General features: G+C 38.2%; 1 protein-coding gene across 6 annotated transcripts in view; it reads right to left on the bottom strand.

Annotated features, from left to right (window-relative positions):
* Positions 1-835: 835 nt before the first annotated feature.
* The window catches only part of ppm1bb (protein phosphatase, Mg2+/Mn2+ dependent, 1Bb), a 35,248-nt gene continuing 13,534 nt past the window's right edge, over positions 836-22,549 (bottom strand). Inside the window, exons 2-7 of one of the 6 annotated variants that reach the window (XM_052611477.1) lie at positions 10,540-11,385; positions 9,356-9,473; positions 8,770-8,881; positions 6,358-6,415; positions 2,902-2,964; positions 836-2,723 (exon numbers count right to left, since the gene is read on the bottom strand). In XM_052611477.1, the coding sequence (XP_052467437.1) occupies positions 2,935-2,964; positions 6,358-6,415; positions 8,770-8,881; positions 9,356-9,473; positions 10,540-11,370 (1,149 nt within the window). In that variant the 5' untranslated portion in view covers positions 11,371-11,385 and the 3' untranslated portion in view covers positions 836-2,723; positions 2,902-2,934. Of the gene's footprint in view, positions 5,746-6,357; positions 6,416-8,765; positions 8,882-9,355; positions 9,474-10,539; positions 11,386-22,549 lie in introns of those variants that run through there. The other 5 variants (XM_052611478.1, XM_052611474.1, XM_052611476.1 and 2 more) reach the window with 5 other exon arrangements.

Genomic DNA, 22,549 nt, shown 5'->3' with positions numbered 1-22,549 from the left:
CTGGTATCTGCTTTTGTTGAAGCGACCCACCTGCATTTATTTAACATTTAAAAAATACTGTTCAACAGCAGAATTCCAAGTTTAAAAAAATAAAATCATTACCCTTTATGTTCTTCTCAAAATACTTGTGTATATGACTATTTTGTAATACATTTAAAATATGCTTTCTATATCAATATTTTCAAATAACCTGATTTTATATTTATCCATCGTTTTATTTTGATTGTCGTTTGCAATGTTCCATGGGAACTCTGACTTTCCTTCATTAAAGCCCTCAAGTACAGTCTTTTCAAATACTTTTGCTTCGAATCAAAGTTTATAACGTTGTGATTCATCTCAGTTGGCTGGTTGAAAGTGGACCGACTGAGACTAGACTATAGACTGAGGTTAACTGAAGGTATTTGCTTTGTTGAAGCCATCAGTCGGCTTTATATAAACTTAGTGTTTGGCAGCAGAAATCCTGGTGAAAAGACAACATAACCCATGATTCTGCAAAGAAATCGCCTCCAATCAGAGGATAATGACCAAAAAAACAAAAACAAATATATATATATATATATGTAAATATATATATATATTTACACATATACTGGAACTGGAAAGATGATGTTGTATTCTACAGCTGGAATAATAATTGGAAGTCTCATACTTTCACAAAAATATAGCTCCAGCATTAAAATATAAGGTAGAGCTAAGTTTCCTGAAAACAGAAAAAAAAAAAAAACAAAGAAACCCCCATGATTTCACTCTTGAAATCTTGAAATGATTCAAGATTTGGGGCCTTCATTCCCTTCTCAGAATATTGTGAGATAACATTTCAAAGACAAGCAAGACATTGTGTTAACATCAAACTTTAGCAATCCTTTATTGAGGAGAACAGATCATATTCACGGTTTGCTACTGAAACATCACAACATCATACTGGGGACGTTCATTACATGAGCTCGTCAGGTGGTTAGAGAGAATCAGAGAGAAAGAAAGCAAGGACGTGAGAGCAAAAGCATTCAATCACACTCTCCAAAACACACGGGACAGTAGTTTCCCCCTCCGGCAAAACCCTCTCTTCTTAAGCCAACAGACTTTGGAATAAATAAAATACTTTGTCTCAGTTATTCTATGCATCAATAATTGTTGATATACACAACGCAAATGAATGTCCTTGAGCACTCACCGCACAAAATATATCTCTTTACCATCTCAACTGGAAATGGACTCAAATCTATTCATCTTAAAATGAAGCTTTCCAGCATATGGCTACAAGTTATGTGTACCAGAAGAGGGGAAAACTGCAAAAATATATATACATACATAATCATCTCATAAAATTCAATTAAACACTCATTTTAAAGCTACACACCAGAGCAGGTGAAGTCGATTAATAAACAACCAAAAACAAAAAAAGGAAGGAAGAAAAAGGCCTCCAGAACATGTGCATGTCCGGTGATCGCACAGCGCAGAAAAAAAAACAAACAAAAAAAACCTCACGTGAAGTAAATGGAGTAAGAATGTGAATGTATACGATGAAGCTAATCAAACAATAAATGCACATATGAAAATGTTATGCATGAGAATGTACAAATGGGTGGGTGAAGGTATATGTATTGTGTATCAGTGTAAATAAGGGGTACATTCATTCAGAGCCGACTATCCTGTAAGTACACCCTTAGAGCATGGTTCACCTTTTACAGGCACAGTTAGAAAACAATCCTACAGTAAGGATTACTAAAAAAAAAACCCCATCAGAACCACTCATAATGAATATTCAAGTACCTATCAGTCAGTCTGAGGAGAGAGCGTCCCCTCCCACTCTTTCACTCCGCTGTTAAAGGAGAAAAAAAAAATATAGCTATATACACATACATATTTCTGCAGTTTCACTTTAGAAACACTCTCATAGCTTCGCTCTCAGTTTTTTTTTCAGTATTTTTTGTTTTCATTATCAAATGTGAGTGCAATCAAACAATATCAAATACGCCATATAATCTGCAATAAAAAACATTTTTTAAAATGATGAGTCAAAATGATAGAGGGGGAAACCCATTTGAAACTGGACTATTTTGTTAGAGAAAACCACAAACCAAAAGGCAAGCTGATGGGGATAAATCAGTGGGGAGAGCAGGTGACGGAGTGTGCTGCGAAAAAGAGGAGGAGTTCAGTTCTTATGTACGGTCTCTGAGGCAACTGTAAGGAAGTCACCGTGACAAGCTCCTCTAAATAAAGTTCTCTCCATTCAGAGAGTAATCTCCTGCTGTCAGGATTGAGTCTCAAGAGTGTCCTAGGGTTATTCTTTTTTTTTATTTTCATGTTTAAAAGCAAGCCCCAAAATGAATGACACTAGAACAAAGTCCCCTCGGCCCCAAAAGAGAAAAAGAAAAATCCACAACAGATAAATTACATTTCGGTGGCTGCTGTCCAAGCTGGTGGGATAGAGCTTGTAAGGGTCGCAGGGTTAAAGAGGGTGGCAAAAACGGTGATCATGCCTCCGAAAAGCTGCACATGCGTGGTTGTGAAGGGGTTCAAAGAGAGCCGTGTCTGAACGAGGGTCCCTGTCCCTCTCAGAGCTCACTGGCCCCGCCCTCCTCCAGCTGAGTTCAGAGTCCACGCCTCCAAATTAGCATCCAGCAACTTCTGCTCGAGCAGTCCCATCACTGCTCGTAATTGACACAGATTTCAGGAGGGAGGGGGGTGGGAGTAAAAATAAATCTCTACTGTACAATGAAGTTCTAAAAAAAAAAAAAAAAAGAAAAAAAAAAAAAAATACGATTTCTGTAGTTTTCTCATCTTTAAAAAACAAGCATACGTATTCTCAAACTCGTCGCTTTGCATTTCCTATGACGCTCTCCGAATTGAAACCAAAAAGTGTGTGAGCAAAGGTTTTTCTTGTGTGAACTGAGGACATACTCGTGTGGATTCAGAAGCCGTTGGCTGCTCAGGCTACCAGGGGTCGTCCAGGTCACCTCCGCTCTGCGACAGGGAGAAAACAAGAAAGGGAAAGAAATGAGCAAACAGAGAAAAATTAAAAAAGGTAAAACACTTACTAGTGAGAACTGGGGGGGGGGGGGGGGGTGTAAAAGAAACAATGAAACCTGTGAGGATGTGAAAGACGAGAAAAGGAGAGAAAGGAAGATTTCCTCATTTTTGGAATCATGAAAAATGAAGCATGGACTTGGTTTTACATAGTTCTGAATAGAAATAAATGAATAGTAATAATACAAAGTTCAGGGTCAGTTAAATTATTGTTATTTTATTTTTTGAAAAATAATACTTTTATCCAGCAAGGATGCAATATTTCACAATATTACTGTATATTTCATCAAATAAACTAAACCTAAATAATCTTTGTGAGCATAAACTTCTGATACTTAATGTTTTTCAAAAACATCAAATATATTTGATGTACAAAAAAAACAAAAAAAACAACAATACGCTTAATCATTAAAAAGGGGGGTGGGGGTGGAGGGGGGTTGTTGGGTGTTTAGACCTGCAAGGACGGGCCAACAAACTTTTTCTGAAATTAGTTGTATTTCCATATGAGAAGAAAACTAATTTCCCCAATTTAAAACCGGATTTTAAACAATTAAGCCACATTTGAAGCTCACTTACCTCAGCCTCAAACTTCCACTAACAAAACTCATGAGTAAAAACATAAGCCATGTTTGATTATGAAGTATAGTTAGGAGTGAACAAGTTTTTATAAGAGCTATAACTAGCACCCATTAAACTAACAGCATTCTATGTGGTTTGTAATCTCAAATGTAATAATGAATTGGAGCAAAGACAGAGATTAATAGTTAAATTTGATTTATTTTGAATTTCAGCGTGAAACAAAATGTATACAAACCTTTGCCCAGGAAAAAATAAAATAATAAATGAACCCAATAGAGCAAATACTGCTCTATGGACAATAAAGCTCTTTGATTCTGCTGAGCCTGTATTTTAGTAACATTAGTTTAATATAACAATGGCAGCATTATGCATGCACTTACGCTAACTGTTAAGAAGATTATACAGTTTGTGTTATGCATTAACTTCCAAATCAGCTAAGTAATCAGCTTCAAATGGCTTGATAAAATCAGCCAAAGAAATCACAAAACAAAAGCAGTTTGGAACATCAGATATTTTGCGACATGACAATCCACATGGACAGAATTCAGCTTGCTTTCCAAAAACTTGGGTCATAAAAATAAGAAGTGTGATAAGAAGCCCTGTGCAAATACTGCAGTGTACAGACATTCATGAATGATCATGTAGTAGCGTTGCCCAATTTATAGATTGCAAAAAGTCCTTCTAAAGGTATTGTCCCCTTTCAGTTAATGACTTTGACATTCACTGACTGATTGGATCAGCACAACAGACGAAAGAAGAATTTTGCAAGAACAAATGATTGTGTAAGTTTCTGATATCTCATATGGTCCATGCTCATAAAGCCAGGGTATTTCCATTTTGTGCTTCTTTCTCAAGGAGACACCTGGAGAGTAGTTAACGGTGAACACTCAAAGAGCAGACACAGGACAATCATATTCGAGAGGTCAGCTCAAATTCTACACCGATATGAAAGCGATATGGAGAGAGGGGAAGATATACACATAAATGGCATTAGATGGAAAGAATTGCTTTTGATCAGTTAAATCATCTCGCATTTCAAAAATTTGATTCACACACACTCAAGCACACTAGACAGAGCACACCAGAAGTTGTACCTGATGTTTACTACAGTACGTTAATATCCTATAACTATGATCAGCCACAAGACAACCCAGAATACAGAGTACATATCCATAGCATGGCACGAGAGCAAACGGTTACATGTATTCTTGGCATGGCCCAGATTGTCCATTGCTATTTTAAATGTTTAACTACTTATATGGGTAAACTCTTTGGGTGTGAAAGGGTGATGATCAAATCATTCAGGGGTGTGTGACAGTATTCAAATCTCCTCAAAAAGAGAGTTCACCAAAAATGAATTATTTACCTTGATGTCTGTTTGTCGTGACATTGATTTTTTTCATGTCATGTCAAAGAAAGAAAGAAAGAAAGTAAAAATCCTTTTAACATCTATCTATTAGATGACACCACCATGTCTCGTTTTAAAAAGACTAGGCTAAGTGCAGATATGAGAAAGTGCTTACTGCAGACAGAGCTGGGATATGCCAAGGTCAACCTCACTTGCAGTTGCAGAGCAGGTTTTTAGTGATGAGAATTCAGTGCAAAACTTCCTCTGTATGCTACTTTTACTGTTTTCAGAGCTCACAAACAAAAACACAAAAGAATACCACCCAAAGTGCTATTACAAATCCATAAAGACAACCAAAAACCTGCACTGGAAGTGCTCTAAGGAGGAAAAATGCCCAAAGCAACCTAGCAGTCTGGGCCAGAGAGAAGGTCTGGGGAAAGGGGTTTGATAGCAAGGCTGGGTTTAGTAGGTACTAAATAGGGTCATGCAGTGGGGGCGCCAGAGAGCTCGTCCAGAGACTGTGATGTAGCGGCTTCGTCTTGTCCCTCCTCAGAGCTGAGGGGTTCAGTGGCTGGGGATGGTAGAGGCGAGGGAGGCTCCTCCTTGGGGTCGGTCCGTGTCGTGGCGCCCGTCCCGTAGGACATCCGATAAGTGGAGAGCGCCTGCTCCAGCACTTGGCGATATTCACCTCGGTGACTGACCCGGAACTGTCGTAGCACCTCCAGCAGGTGGGCGGTGGCGGAGCTGCCCTCTTCTTCCTCCTCACCGCCAGCTGCTCCTCCCTGGCTGTCCTGATGCAAGACGCCAGTGTCAGTGGACAGAGCAGGTTAAGAGACCCTGCTTAGAGCGGGCCACCTGCCCATGACCTTACACTGCCTTTTCATTTAGAAAGCAGCACGCTTGAGAAGTGATAAAATAAACTAAGTTGTGGCGAATGTGTGTGCACAAGGTTACAAAAGATCCAGGTGCTTGACAACACATGTCTCTTCTCAAAAGTCTTAGAGCAATAAACTCGCTGAAGTATGCATTACCAAGATGTGGACATAAACAAACCGTCACAGAGTGGCAACAAGCACAGACGGACAAACAGAGGCACTGCTTTTAAACATATTGTTGTTTGGATGTTTAATCTGCCCTATATATAAAGCCATCTCCAAGTACCAGACATGCTTCCCTAAGTAGGACATTTGCTAGTCACTTGCTAAATGCATCACTCTCAAACAAACAGGTGAGTAAATGTATGGATGAAAACATCACCTAGACCTACATTAAATCCAAATATTTGCAGGTGTGATGCATTAAAAGAAATGTAAGATGAGTAAATGGATGGACTCAAGTCTAAGAAGACTCAAGTGACCTTTTGTTCTGTTCTCATGAGATCACAACAGCAAGGAAACACTCACCCCATCTTCTTCTCTGTGTGGGTTTAGCCTGTTGTAAACAGCTTCAACTACACTACGTCTAGAAGAGAAGAGAAACAGATTAGACAGAGCTCTAAAAACTCTACTTGTGAGAAAAGTTTATCTGGTTCACAGCAAAAACTCAGATGTCCAAAATTGAGCATAAAAAAATTGAGCATAAAATCACTATATCAAACATAAAAGAGAATAATAAAAAACATTAATCATTGCAAAATTATAAGCTCTTGATTTCTACATACACCGTATTTTCCGGACTATAAGTCACACTTTTTTTCATAGTTTGGCTGGTCCTGCGACTTATAGTCAGGTGCGACTTATTTATCAAAATTAATTTCACATGAACCAAGAGAAATAAACCAATAGAAAACGTTACCGTCTACAGCCACGAGAGGGCGATCTATGCTGCTCAGTGCTCCTGTAGTCTACACTGAACACACAGAGCTCCCTCTCGCGGCTGTAGACGGTAATGTTTTCTCTTGGTTCTTGGTTCCAAATAAATGCGACTTAAGCCCCTTTCACACTGCCATTCCGGCAAACACATGGGTAAAGTGTTCCGGCAATTGTTCCCGGGTCACTAGATTTTGCACTTTCAGACTGCCAGTGATGACCCGGGATATGTGCGTGCTTTCACACACAACCCGTAAAGATCGCGTAACGACACGTGACATCAGGGCGTGACGTGTAATGTATGAGTCGAAAACATTAGGCACGTTATACTTTAACTGAAGCAAGCGAACGATCTCTGCGTCAGCGCGGAAAGTGAGGAACTAACTGATCTCTGCTTCATTACAGTTTACACATATTTTTTCGTCGCGAACGTTGATCTTCCTTCAAAACAGCCGGTAAAAAAGTCGTGTGATAACGCGATATACATAACGATATATGTTTTTTTTTTCCTCATCATGACGTATTTATGGACTGGTGCGACTTATAGTTCGAAAAATATGGTAGGTGCTATTTTCAGCTGTATTGAAATTACTGCACTAAGAATCAACATTTTGTTAACTTAAGTATAAATATTTATATAAATGAATATATCACTTTATCCACACATTATATAGCAGGGGTAATCAAAAAAGCACTGCTATATTTTACCTCTTGAATCCAGTAATTTTTTATATTATATATATTCTCAAGTGCTATGCTACCTGTAAATTTAGGCATCACAATATTACAGTACACCTGCACAATATGAAAAATGGATTTCATTTTGAGATTTGGTTCAGGACTACATTATTTTAAAGATTGAAGTGCTAAACTGAATATATATTTTTTTTAAATTAATTTATGTTTTAATGCCATATCAGCAAAAATGGCTATATTCATGGCAACATTAGCAATAGAATTTCAATACATCATTTACAATAACACAACATTTTCTTAAACAATCATTACACAAAAACAAAAGAATCAACAATAGTACTGATAAAAATCATATACAATCTTTCAGTTTAATCAGTGATGATAATTCTTCCAGGAGATACTTGGAAAAAAACAAATTTTAATAAAATGTCCAATTTTAAATGATATCAGACAAGTAGAGATATATATCTCTCGTTGTCTGATATCATTTAAAATGGGACATTATATTAAAATGTGTTTAACACTCAAATAACTCTCTTGTCCTTTCAATAAATATGAATGAGCGAGTTGAGTATGTCCTATTCGACATCTATACAAACTGGTCAGATCTATTATAAAACAGAAATTACTTCAAACTTGATTCATCTCATATAGTTTGTTGTATATGCATTAATTCCATTCACCATCCATTGTTAATGTATAGGTTTTACGTCACATAATGAAATATTAAATTATGTTATTTCCAACTGAAGAGCATCCTTAGCCACTTTCTCTTTTTTTTCACATATCGCCGGGTATCCAACTAAAAATAATGCTGAAATCTTGTTTCTTTTAAAAAGTAAACTTTTTTTATAATACTACTAATTGTAGGGTGTTCAGTTTTCAAAGACTCGAGTGCTTGTAGGCAGGGCATAGAACCTGTGCAAATTAAGAAATGACGTTGGGGTTCTAAATAAAAAAAAATTAGCATGCACAACTAAATATCTAATATTAATCAATATATTATAAATATTAACAAATATTGATAAAGGAAAAAAGATCTTGGACCAATTTCGCACACCCCCTAAAATAAATGCACAATATTATTTCTATTCAAAGAAAATTTAGCAACAAATTATTATAGCTTTAATTCAACATGAAAAGAATCACTTATTTTTATCACGACCCAGATATCAATATAATATTGCACCGTCACGTGTCTGCAGTTTACAACCCCTATTTCAATAGTATGGCAAATACAAAATTTGCTTGACCAGGATAGATGTGATATGAAGGACCACAAGGACAAATGTAGCAATTTTGGATCCTTACTTGCTAGCGAGACCACCTCCCGGAGGCAGGTTGGGGATGCTCTCAGGGCGAAGGTTGTGCATGACATGGCTCAGATCTGGGACGCCTTCCTCCCCTGACTTCTCCATGATTTCTGCAGAGAGAGGCAATCACATTACACATGTGGGGCAACAAACTGCTAATTCACCACCATGACGGTTGCCCTGAAACCTTAGAACGATGTAGGCGCAGTATCAACCATCCCACTTATAGAGACAGTGTGAGAAAAATAACATCCAGCCAGAGAAAGGTTTCATCACAGCTGTCCTAACTACATGTCAAATGGAAAAACACTAGAATTGTTTTCAGAATTAATATATTCCCCATCTAGGAAAGATCCTGCGAGCCTCCAGATAGTTTAGAACATGCCAGAATATTGAAAGAGAAGAAACAGAGGGAGAGGAGGACTGCAATCCAAACAGTGCTCACACAGAGAGCAATTTCAAACCCCATGACTGAAACGAAGGTCTTGTATTAGGACTTTTGGAATAACAAAATGGCCATTTCCTCCACACTGGATATACAATGCAGAAAACTGGCTGACAAATGAACAAGTGCTGCCTCTTACCTTCCACACGAGCCTCCAGGAACTTGTCCAACTCGGCCTCTCGCTTGACAGCCTCCTCTGATACCTTCGGCGCATTGGGGAAACATACTAGAACAACACTCATGTTGTCACGGCTTCCCTGGTTAATAAAAAAGGAGATGGTACATTTAAAAAAAAAAAAAAAAAGACAGTTCACTGGACAAAAATCCAACCTGTCAAGCAAGTGTTTATAACACCACACACTTCTATTGTAAACCACTATAAATCTAGACCAGCTTCAATTTTGCCAATATTTACCTCGGATGGAAATGTGTGATATCTATTCCTAGTTAGACACTAAGCAGACCTTCAAATCTTCCAAGTGGAAGGGGGGAAAAGTTTAGTTTCCAATGTATATATGAGCCATGCATCATAAAAAAAAACCACAAGAAGGTTACAGACTATTAATGGAAAGCCTTGACATCAACTTGAGCAAATCCATGCCAGATACAAGAGCGGCAACATCACTCACAAGGTCCCTGGCACTGTCTGAGCATATGGAGAGCTTGTGTCTACACAGACAGAAGGTTTGTGTGTTTTTATTTTATTTTTTGGAGGGTATTGTAGGGTTTGGATTGTTGAGACCATTAATGAAACACTTAAATGCAGCATGGAAAGGATGAGAGATTGTTTTTATAGAAGCAAAGCAGGTCTGTCTAATGAGACTAGCAGAACTGTAACAATTATGTAAAGACTCAATGATTCCGCTTCATAAGGCTGTGCAACTTATGTAAAACAGATTAAACATAATTAGAAGGAACCCATTGGGCAAAAAAAAAAAAAACTAAAATATTTAAAAGGAAAGTTGACCCAAAAATGTCACCATTTACTCAGTTTGAGTTTAATGCACAGAGCAAGCACAGAAAAAGCCGTCAAGTCTAATTAAAAAACATATGAACTTGGCGAATAGTTTCTTTTAAATGAGTCAGTTTCTATAATGATACATTTTTTGAAAAACAAACTATAAAACGTAGATTTCATTGTTATTGAAATTTTAACCAAAATTATGTAGTTCTAGAAAAATTCTTCATATTTTGCATCACAAATGTAATCAAGATCACTAGAGTGACAGTGATGTTGATTACATTAGGAGTCATTTGGCTCCTAAATGTTTAAGATGAATAACCTGAATTATCCTTTAAATACTTCTTCTGTGATCTCCTCACCTTATGTAAACAGGTGTCCACCACAGAGTTGCAGATCTTCTCCAAGTCATCCCACACCTCTAGCCGAGAACGCACAAAATCACACAGCTCCTCGTTGCTCATCACATCCCAGATACCATCGCAAGCGAGCACCACAAACTCATCCTCTTCTGAAATGCGTGGGATTTCAAACACCTCCGGTTCTGGAGATACCAGCTGCTCAGTGGGGCCCTTCCCATCCACACACTTGTAGTCATAGTCCCCCAGGGCACGTGACACAGCAAGAGAACCATTCACCCTTTGGATCATCACAGAACCTCCCGCGTTTTGAATGCGCTCTTTTTCACGTGGGTTGCACGGCTTGTGGTCTTGTGTGGAGAACCGTACCTGTGCGGCACGGCTGAGAACAGCACGGGAGTCTCCACAGTTGATGAAATAGAGGTGTTCAGGGGACACCAGCACACCGACTGCCGTGGAACCGCTACGGTCCATGCCATTACGTAGGTCTGAGAAGTTGCGCATGTACTCGTCAATCTTCAGGAAGCCAGAACGAATGCCACTTTTAACTCCCTCCACAGTGTCGGGCCCTGAACGGAAGTCCTCGCTGCTGGTTATGATGTGCTCCAGCAGGTGTTTGGAGCAATAGTTGGCTACGCGGGAGCCAGCGTGACCGTCATACACTGCGAAGAAGGACCAGTCATCCAGGCCATGTGGCAGACCCACAACAGCCGTATGTGCATCCTCCATCTCTACCCGCCAGCCCTGCATGCTGCTCAGGCCATAGCGTAGACCGTTGCCCGCTCCGTGAGCATTGTGTTTCTCTGTCTTCGGTTTGTCCAAGAAGGCCCCCATGGCTCAGGACACCGTCTGCAAGAAAAGAGGGATGCAAAGTTGCTTTAAGGGACAAAAAGCAATATGAGACACTTTTGTACTAACTAGGGTTCGGAACCGTGAACCGGTTCTGTTTTTTTTTTTTTTATAACCGGAACCATGAGCAATTTCTAAATTTCGGTTTTGAAAATGGTTGTGGTGCGACACATGACCAAGCGCTGCGAGCAGCCTTGCGCCTGTGTTCTGATGATTCAGCGTTTGCCATAAAGGATGTCACAAACCAAATAACAGAAACACCGCCCTGCCTCTTTAATCACCAAGCACATTGTTTCCAATGACACACACTAAACAGGCCGCGTTGTCTTTAACTGCCGAACACGTTTCCCATGATTGTATGCACATGTTTTGTCTGGCTGTACATGTACCGACCGATTATTATTTGTCCCATATTGTCATTAATATTAGAGGTGGGAATCTTAAGGCACTTAACGATTCGAACCGATTCCGATTCTGGGAGGAACGATCCGATTCCCAAAACGATTCTTAATTAATTATCCTGCTGTGTAAAAAATACTCTAAACTTTTTATTTTAACCAAAATTGGAGTTACTATGCTTTTTGTATATAGTTAGAATATCTGTTTGACAGTATTGCCAAATTAAAATGATTATTAATATTTATTTTTCAATACTTTTAATTTATTAACAAAGTTATTTTCAGGATTAACAAACTCTGAATGAATGGTAAGCCATACAATTGCAATGAACAATCATTAAGAATAAACAGTTATCAATTTGTATGACAGGGAAAATTAGGGATTCTAAGATGTGATCTTTACACTCACTGTAGAGTGCTGGGACAGCCGTCTCACTAAAATAACGACGTGAGGGCAAAGTGTATCGTGGCTCAAGTACCTGTAACATCGTGCGAAATTCTTGGTTTCCACAACCGAGTACGGGCACAGATCTTTGGCAATAAAACCCGCCACTGATCGGGTAATTCGTTTCGCCTTTTCAGAATTCGGTGGAAACTTTGCTACTTGATCCAGGGTCCTTTGAATGTAACCGGGAGTGTTCGTGATTGGAAGAGTGGAAGTGGAACCGCGTAATATGTTTCTGCATGTTAGTCGTGTTGCCAAAATATTTGAATTCGGCGCTACAAACTTTGCACACAGTATGGCTTTTATCAACGACACCTTCGGTGTCTTCAGAAAATCCAAAATGTTGCCACACATCCGATTTTAAATGAGATGGTGCAAGTCGTAGTTTGTCCATTTTATCTTAAACGAAGCTAATTCACCAGCATATGAACGGTCGTCCATCACCGTCTTTTTTGTTTGGTCACGTGAGTCTTGACAGCGCTCGCATTTGAATTGAACACAGAATCGATTCTGAATTTTTGAGAATCAATTCTGGATCGTTAGATAACGAATCGCGATGCATCGATGCATCGAGCTTTTCTCCCACCACTAATTAATATAGATACTGACTACGACTTGGACCACTAAATAGAATGCTATTGTTTTGTAAGTATGAGGGTTAGATTTAGTATGCAGGTCATTTTAAGAATGATAAACAGAGTGATAGAAAATATTTTCATGCATTTAAAATGTTTAAAAATGTGGAAACTAGGGCTGTGCGATATGTGGAAAATATCTAATTGCGATTTCTTTGACATATTGCGATGGCGATTTGATTTGCAATTTTAAATTTGCAAAGTCAAGCTTCAGCTCAATATTGTCAATAATGTGCAGCACAGTATGAGTATCATTACCCTGCTGAAAAAAAAAGGAAATTATTTTTTTGTTTTTGGCATTATTCCAAAAGGAATTACTGTTGTTCTATCCAATACAATTACCATTATACGCCTGAAATCCTTTCAATTGTGTCTTGGGAGGGGTTATATATATTTTTTTTTTCAGCAATCAAGATTATAATGTTGTAATTAATTTTATAGAATTAACTTAGTTACTGAATTTCACTGGAAAATTAATTTTATATAAAAGAACTATTAAAAGAAAGAAATTTATTTAATAAAGTATTATGTGTTACATTGTGTTTGGGATTTTTAAAACAAGTGGAAAATTAGCTGAATGTTTCATTACATTAAAGTGAAATTAGCAAGCGGTTAGACTGAATTTACATTAGTTTTAAATGCGGAGCCAGGCACGCAGGTTGTGCACGTGCGTCAAGCCTCATCCATACTGCCAGATGCGCTCGTGGAGATTCGCGGTGCACGGTCGCGCGAGAATATAATCGAGTGTTGCGAAATGGGCTGTGTGTGTGGCAAGTGTGAACGGCTTGTCCGTGATGTGGGATTCGCCCCACGTGGGGAAGAGAGGAGTATGACAAGCATTCAGAGACACAGGCTGTGTGTGCGGTCTTCTAAATGGGGAATAGCGAACATGCAATAAGATATGCTCTTGATAAGCATTGTGATGCAGCTCTTGTAAATGATCTTTTTTGTTCGTTGTCTGTCTTTTCAAAGCTTAAGTTACATAACGTTTTTGTTTAGTTTTAATTTGCCTAACTATTGATTTAACCCTGTAGAAGCCATAATCCCACTCTCCTGCTTTCAGTTTATTTATTTATTTATTTATTTTTTAAATGGTGGGCGTTTACATAGTTGGTTAGAGCAGAGCTGATTGGGGGGAACGGAGGTGCCCTCACTCTATTGGTAAGTAAGACTGTCACTCAAGGCTGACAATCATGCATATGCTCTGGAACAGAGTAATATCATGTCAACATCGCAGGCTTTTGCGATTAGCAAATCGCAACGTCTCAAATCACGATTTTGATTCGATTAATCGCACAACCCTAGTGGATAACTGATCCACTCATTAAACCACACCATCTCCAGACTGCATTATTATTTGTAAAATATGGGCTTTATGGAGTGTGTGTAATACATGGTCATTTCATTTACTTAGGGAAATTAACAAGTGTATTGGCCCCTCAATGGACTATTTGGCCAACCATCTTATTCCTGCTTGAAAAGCAAAATGTTATTGTTAGTACGGCTGCATGATAAATTGCATGGGATCATCATGCACATTTTGTCAGTTAAGCCAGTTCTTTGATTAGTAGTAAATCTCCATCACGTGTGTTCAGATGGAGCAGCATTTAATACAAAGATCCGTAGTTCGCTGACAAGCTACACAATATCACATTCATAATCGCAGATTAATCGTATTCAATTATGCGATACGGCGTAGCTTGTCAGTGATCTACGCCCTAATTGATAGTCTAATAAACTTTGAAGCACCTGCTGATTGATGGACTAGCATTACTCAACATTACTTACTACCTTCCAGCAACACTACATTCAGTGAAGGTAAAATAGTAAAAAACATAATAGTTCATTTAAATGGAACCGGAATCGGTACCTGAAAATTTGTATACTGTAATATATGTTGATTTTTGACATTGCAACCTTTAAATTAAGTTGACAGCAAGTAATAAACAGTATTGAGCATTGACTCACCATCATGTCATTCCAAAAACATAAGCCTTCGTATAACATTCAAAACACAAATTAAACTTGAGAGGTTTCTGTTCCTCCATTGAAAGTCCTGGTGTCCAAAAATTTGGAAGATCCAGTAAAGTCATAGCAGCAGCATAAAAATGAAACCATAAGAATTGAGCGGTTTAATCAAAGACCGTATCTCTTCACAAAACTTATGACTTCTTTATAACATTTTTGGATCTTAAGTAGGGGTGCGTGATAAATATCGTACGATAATGTGCATCTCGTCAGTAAAGCCGGTTCTCAAATCAGTGGTAAATTCTATCAGGTGCGTGATTTCACAGAGCAGCTGTTACTTCACGGAGCCGTTGTTAACTGACTAGCTGCACAAATAAATGCTAATAATGAACGTGGATTTGCATAGCTAATTATCGGACGATATTTACCGCGCACCCCTAATCTTAAGTTTTGCCTACCTGGTTTGGAGCAACAAAAGTTTTTTTGGTGAACCAACCCTATAACAAAAGTATGTTTTTATAACTGAATGTGTAACTGACCATTTAAATCAACAAGCACTGGTTGGCCTTTCAGGACATTATCCAAACAAACACATCAGCACACCAGCAAAGCAATGACAACAATGTTTCTTTAGCATTACACAAAGTCAACAATCCTCTTTTGTTCATAAAACTAATGTGTGTATAAACGTATTATGAGAATTAATGCTGTGGAAGCAACAACCACCTACTGAGTTATTGACAGACCTTGATGTGATATAAAGGCTACTGTAACAGCAGATAGTAACAGACAAACTGTCAAAAGCTCATAAAAAGGAACTCAATATTTCAGACAAGCCTTAGCAATTACGTTCATGACTGATTAAATACAATGAACAAGCGCATTAGCAGACTACATCAGTCATACTGAGTAGGCAGCAATTAAAAAAAAAATTGGGTAAACATTTAGGATGATGCTAAACGATAATGTCTTTGTAGAAGTGGAATGAATTGATTTATGTCACTTATTAACTTGACCTATAACATCATAACCCACAATACAAGGCACTAAGGAAGTATTATTTGACAGGCAATGTCAAATTTGTGGATATGCAGCAGGTGTGTCTAAATGTAGAGTAGACACTTTAAAACTGTTGTGGTCCAATCTAATTTGAAATCAGCGGTTAAATTTCTGATATTTTTTTTTACCAGCGTTCATGCCTTTCTACTTCATTAGTATGGTCTAAACCTAACGACAAAAGTGTTTACCACAGACCATTATGTTTATGCAAAGTTAAGTGATGACACTTGTTACATGATATGTCCTTATTAATAATACAATAATTATATTCCATATGTATTTACTGTTTTAGTCTAATTGCTTCTTACAAATATACACAAACACTACCATTCCTTTTTTTTTAATCTCTTATCAGGGGTGCCCAATCCTGCTCCTGGCGATCGACTGTCCTGCAACGCTCATTTTAACAAAATGTAAATAAAATGTTACATGTTACTTTCCTAACACATCTTGTACTTAAGCAAACGTTGATCACACTACAAACAATATGAAACTATAAAGCTATAACAAACAGAAAATATGAATTTGTTATTTACCTGGGTCTTTAGCCTTATATTAGCTCACTTCACCTCTTATCTGAAAAGTTTTCAGGTTTGATTCATTACTTCATCACGTGACAGCCGAGCCAGAAAAAGAATTAGTTAATCTATAGAGTCTTTGGGTTTTTCCAAATCATTCTTTCATCATGTGACCACCCCATAAACTAAACCTATGCTGTCTGAGCCGGAAAAAAAAATTCATTAGTTCATCTTTCGAGTTGATCTTTTTGTCACGTGATGTGACAGCATTGAATAGAGAAATTAATTTCCTTAAACAGGTGCATAGTTATTACTATTATCATCTCCATAATTTTTTATCCACTCTTACAGTTACGTGATGCGTTTTTGGTCTCAAATTTTAGTTTTTATTTGTTACAGTATAGAAATGTGTGAATTTCTGTCATGATGGTTCTCTTCCATAACACTGAATGTGGTGACAAAGGTAATAAAGATTATTATTGGTTATAATTAAGTCTTTTTTAGGCTCAGACTGCATAGGTAAAGCTTATGGGGTTGTCACGTGATGAATGAATGACTCGCAAAACCAGAAGACTCGATAGATTGATCAATTCTCTTTCCGGCACAAACTGCATTTATTAAGCTATGGGGTGGTCACGTGATGAACGAACCACTTGAAAAACCAGAAGTCTCAAAAGAGGAGAAATAGGATGTTTCGCATGCTCAACTGAACGAATCACAGAGACGACTCATTTGTTCAGAGTCACTTTAAAGATTTGTTCAAAATGAAAAAATCCTTCAAGAACGATCACTAGTAAATAAGAGGGTGACATCTAGTTGAGAAGTCTAATGAAAAAAGATTCATTGAAAAAAGACAATTGAAAAAAAAAAAAAATATTCCTTTTCAATATTTTAAACCAGAATTGATTCCTTAGACAGCAAAGTTTCTTTTTCAGAAGCCAGTCTTTGTGGCATGCTCCTTTAGAAATTATTTTAATATGCTGATTGAAGCGTATGCTCAAAAAACATTTTATTATAAGCAATGTTGAAAAAAAGTTCATGAAAAGTTCATATTTTCATGAACACTGTGATACATCACAATTTCCTAGCTCAACAGAAAGTTCAAAAGACGAGCACTTATATGAACAAATGCTGTTTCAACAATATTGATCAATCTTTATTCTCAAACAATGAGTTGTGAGCATGACTAGGATTTTAGTGAAGGTGAAGCTCAGAGATACAGCTTGAATGAAAGCTTCCTGTCAAAAGCTGAATCTAGCTCCTCACAGCATTATAAAAGGAGCAGAACCTAAAATAAAGTTTAAGGAATAAGGACGTCAAAAAAGGCTTCTGGACAAATAAGCTACACTGACTGATGGGGTGTGTCTGGACGGTAACTCAAGCTACTGCATCACCTTACATCTCGCGTATCATCTCTTACATGAACTACGCTTAAAGAAAAACACATACTGGTTTTGGCTATCTTTGCCTCATTCTCAAGAAAAGGACACAGACATAAATCACACGAGTGTACCGTACAACCACTAAATGCATGCAAAATGCTCTTTTAAAGGAGCTTAACAGAACATACAAGGCCAGAGGAAGACTATATTATTGATCACTAATAAGACAGAAGGCAAAATGTATTTTTCATGAGTCTGAATGCAGGATTAGAAAGTGTGGAGCAGCTTTAAGCTGCTTTGGGCAAACCTCACCCATAAGACCATTACATGACTCCAGGAATAGCCACTGAAATGTATTACAAGCCCAAATAAGCCATTAGACAAATGGAACTGGAGCCGACTCATAAGCTATGCAATCATCGCCTGGGACCTTGACCTAGCAAAGCCAGTATGCTACTGACCAGCAGTAAGTCAAGGTTTGCCAGCTGATATTACAATCAGGTCAAATTAGAGTTGCTCTCATTCTCTTAACGTGTCCCTCTTCACAGGTCTGTTTATCTGTTGTGAGAATGAAAACTAGTAGCGGTCAGCAGGGCTGAGATCCAGTAAAAGTTCCAGCATTCAGAGGAACACAGGCTCATCCAAACCAGAGCATGTGGCCCATCGGGGATTGAAGCTACCCAAAAGGGTGGTGCTCACAGCCAGCTTTTGTGCTCTCTACTCCACACACGACAGGCATGGAAGGCATGTGACCAAAAAAGGCGGTTGGGAGCTGAAGAGTGTGTTAGTGTGTGTGGTTGGATGAGGGCACAGGTTGTTGTGCAGTGTCATGGCTCAGCTGGCCAGACTTGGCCAGTCCTCCCCCTCTGAGCATGACTATTTATATCCTTTCAAAACCGAGATTGGGTTACTTGCTCTTGAAAGTGGGCAGGGGCGAAGTGCTGCATCCTTATTGCTGTCATTCATGCAGGGCTTCTTCCCAACATTCACACTCAAATGTCCTTGTCAGATCCTCTTCTTTCTGAAGCCTTGAGGCTAGGATGAGGCTAGGATGTCAGGAGTAAATGGGCTGATCCATCATGCAGCGCTCACTTTGATCAAACCATGCCATTAGCATGGCAGATACACTCGAGAGGAAGCTTTGTTAATGCACAGGCTTCAAAACAAGCGCACAAGACCAGGTGCAGTAAATGCACGACTGTATCAGATCAAACACTAATAAACAGGCACAACAGCAGGAAATGAGGGGGGTTTGGAAAGGTGGCTTGATGTGGACCTGAAGAAGAGAGGGTTGAAACCGGACAGCAGAGTTTAGCTTCATCCCTTCACCACAAACTAAGAGGCAAGATTAAACATGTATGTCTGGTATAACTTAATGAAATAAATTATTTTCAGTTGAAATGTAGTTCAAATGTAAATGTTCTGTGCATGTGTATGTGTGTATGTATGTGTGTATGTATACATAAGTCACACTTTGCATTCAGTTAACAGATCCATATGAATCATGCATGAAATAAAAGTGTAAAAGTCAAACGATAGCTTTATGTGTTTTACAGATGAACTTGAAGTCTTTATTTATTTGAAATTATCAATAACATCTTTAGCTCGGTAATGCAAGTTCATGATCCGATTCGTGAACAGATTATTCTTTTGAGTCAATCTTTTAAAATAATCATTTCTTTTGTTTAACGAAACCAGTGTGCAAACCAATGGTTCACAAAGTGGATAGATCTTTTGGTGCAGGGCTTGCAAAAATTGCTAGCCCAACGTCCCAGGACTATTGTGTTTTCCAGTCGGGCTCCAAAATGTATTACCTCCCTGCAAGATGGGCTATCTTGAATAGAGATTGACAGTTATTTTGTGTTTATTCCATTTGCTAATAATCACACCAACTGTTGTCACCTCATCTTTTAGCCTTGTGGAAGTCTACAATCATGTCCCTGACATCCTTGGACAGCTCTTTGATCTTTGCCATGGTGGAGAATTTGGAATCTGATTGATTCTGTGTAAAAATTAGATTAGGATCTTAAGAAAGTGCTCTTAATCTCAGCTTGTTACCTGTATAAAAGACACCTGGAAGACAGAAATCTTGCTGATTGATAGGGGATCAAATACTTACGTCACCCATGAAAATGCAAATCAATTTACAACTTTTTATAAAATTATTTTTTCTGGATTTTTTTTTTTTTTTCACATCATAGAAAAGTTCTCAGACTCTGAGCCAATCACACTTCCCATAAATGACTGATTATGGAATGGCTCTTTTGTATAGCATTGATTATTGTATTGTATTGATACTTGACATGAGGGTGGTGACATTTACATTAACTAGGGCTGGGTACCGAACTTCGATGCCTTTATGGTATCCAACGAAAAACTTCGATACTATAAGTATCGAAAAATTATTTATCTTTTGGTTCCAAAAACAAAGCGGCTGTTTTTCTTTTTTTTGCCAAGCGGCTGTGTCTGTGTGAGCTTGTAGCATACCAACGTGCATGTAAGGACCCAAATTCGCCGTGATTGGCTGTGCACCACCATGTGACGTGACGGGGAGGATTTCTGAAAAAACTCGCAGTCACACAACACAACTGTAGTTGTTTTTTCACAAAACGTTTCCGGCTACACTTTATTAAAGTCATGCCAAGTCAGCAATGTGCAACATATGCAATAATAGTATTGCAACCAAAGCCGGTGTGTTAATGATGCATTTGTTTGGATGAGTTTTTTGCCCTCCCTCCCTCCCTGTTTAGTTTGGTCTACTCTATTGCGTATCTTGAAACGCCCCCTTTCACGGCGTCTAAAAAACAGAGAGAAAGAGACAGATTTATCCGGTACATCGAATTTCGATACTCGAAAGATGAGTTCATTCTCTGTACACGCATTGTCTGAAATGCTGCTCACAGCGCGTGCTTTGAATGAGTGAGCGCAAGCTCCGAACTATGATCCGTTTCACCCCTTCAAGCGAGTGTACAACGCGAAGCAAGTGAAGTTAGGAATTTCACATCAATATTCACGATAGCCCATCGGACTAGAAAACACAATAGCCCCAGGAGGTGGGGCTAACGATTTTGCGAGCCCTGCACCTCATATCTATTTGTGAAACACTGGTTTCCACACTGGTTTCGTTAAACAAAATAAATGATTATTTTAAAACATTGACTCAAAAGAATCATGGGTTCACTAATCTGATCATGAACTTGTATTACAGAGTCAAAGATGAGCTATTATTGAACATCTCGAATGAATAAAGACTTCAAGTTAATCTGTAAAGCACATAAAGCTATTGTTTGAGTCTATTTCATGCATGATTCGAATGGATCTACTAACTGAATGCAAAGAGTGAGTTCTAGAAGAATGTCTGTGTCTTGATGAGCATGTATGCTCACTTGGAGTCGCTAAATGAACAGCTGTTGTTGTTTTTTTGTTTTTTTTCAACGGAGGATCAGTTGCCCTATTGGTTAAAATCCCCAAACTGTTTACTTAAATATAAAATTAATAAATGATATAAAAACAGGGGCGCTTGCGTTATGATGTGGTGGCTGCTGTGGGCCAGAAAGCCTGGGCAACTTTTTGGTCCCAGTCCGCCGCTGAATAGCACACTATCCAAAAAGCACAACCAGTTGTATTAATGTTATCCTGAGTGTGAAGTGTTACCAGAATTTGTTTTAATTAAGGTGAAAAATAAAAGTTTTGTGTTTAATGTATTTGTGCTGATGTTGAAATGGATTTCAAAACATATGGTATCGAAAAAAGTATAGTTAGGAACCGGTATCGAAACTGAGGTATCGAAATTGGCACCGGATCGAAAGATTTTGAACAATACCCAGCCCTAACATTAACCTACACCCCACCTCCAGCAGTGAGTGAAAGTTCGTTAAAACGGTATACTAGCGCTCAGCCTTTTCAAACTTCTTATTTATATAAGAAATGATTAATTCATCAACTCATTCATCACAAGAAAATGTACAATATAAAATGTAACAAAGCACAAACCTTATTGCAATTACTGGACAGCAAGTGTGCTACAAATAATATGAAGCTCACGCATTAACAGAACACAGCATATAAACTGAATATCTTGATAAGGCCATCCTTAAAAATATTCTTGTTTGCCGTAACCCGACCGACCCTTTCAATTTAGGACAGACTAAAAGTCTATTTTTTTTTTGCTTTTAGTCCGATTGTAAATTTGCGTTAAGACCAACCAATTTTTTTTTTTACTCTTCAAACAACAAATACAAGAGCAATAAAATAATATTAATTCTATTTTAGTAAGTATTGTAAATATATAAATTGCCTAGGCCTACATACAAACGAAGGATATGTTCTTTCTTCAAAAAAACCCATGATGACATCTAGGTTTACACGGATGTCACACTATGGCCTGTGCATTCGCTTCGTCTCTTCTCATTCACTGTCAGAGTCAATGGTTCACGCTTGGTAATGATGGTTGCAGCTGCAGTAAACAAAATGTTTGCGATCACTGTTCAAAGTCATACAGGTTCGGGCACCATAATACATGTAAAAAAATTCATTAAAAACAGTTCGATACCGCTTTACCTTGGCACGAAGTTCTGGAAAAACTGTGCCCAGATAATTTCCCATCCATTCTCCTGTCTAGTCTAAAACCGTGACTGTGTCGACTGTGTCACTTTATGTTCGAAAATCTATTGCATGAATCAATTGGACCAACCAACAAGTTTTGGAAACGAAAATATGAAATTGATTCTAACTACCTTTTCTCGGAGCGCGTCCAGGA

Source organism: Carassius gibelio, chromosome A12 (assembly GCF_023724105.1).
Source record: "Carassius gibelio isolate Cgi1373 ecotype wild population from Czech Republic chromosome A12, carGib1.2-hapl.c, whole genome shotgun sequence".
Taxonomy (NCBI): Eukaryota; Metazoa; Chordata; class Actinopteri; order Cypriniformes; family Cyprinidae; genus Carassius; species Carassius gibelio.
This window is presented reverse-complemented; position numbering and strand designations above follow the sequence as displayed.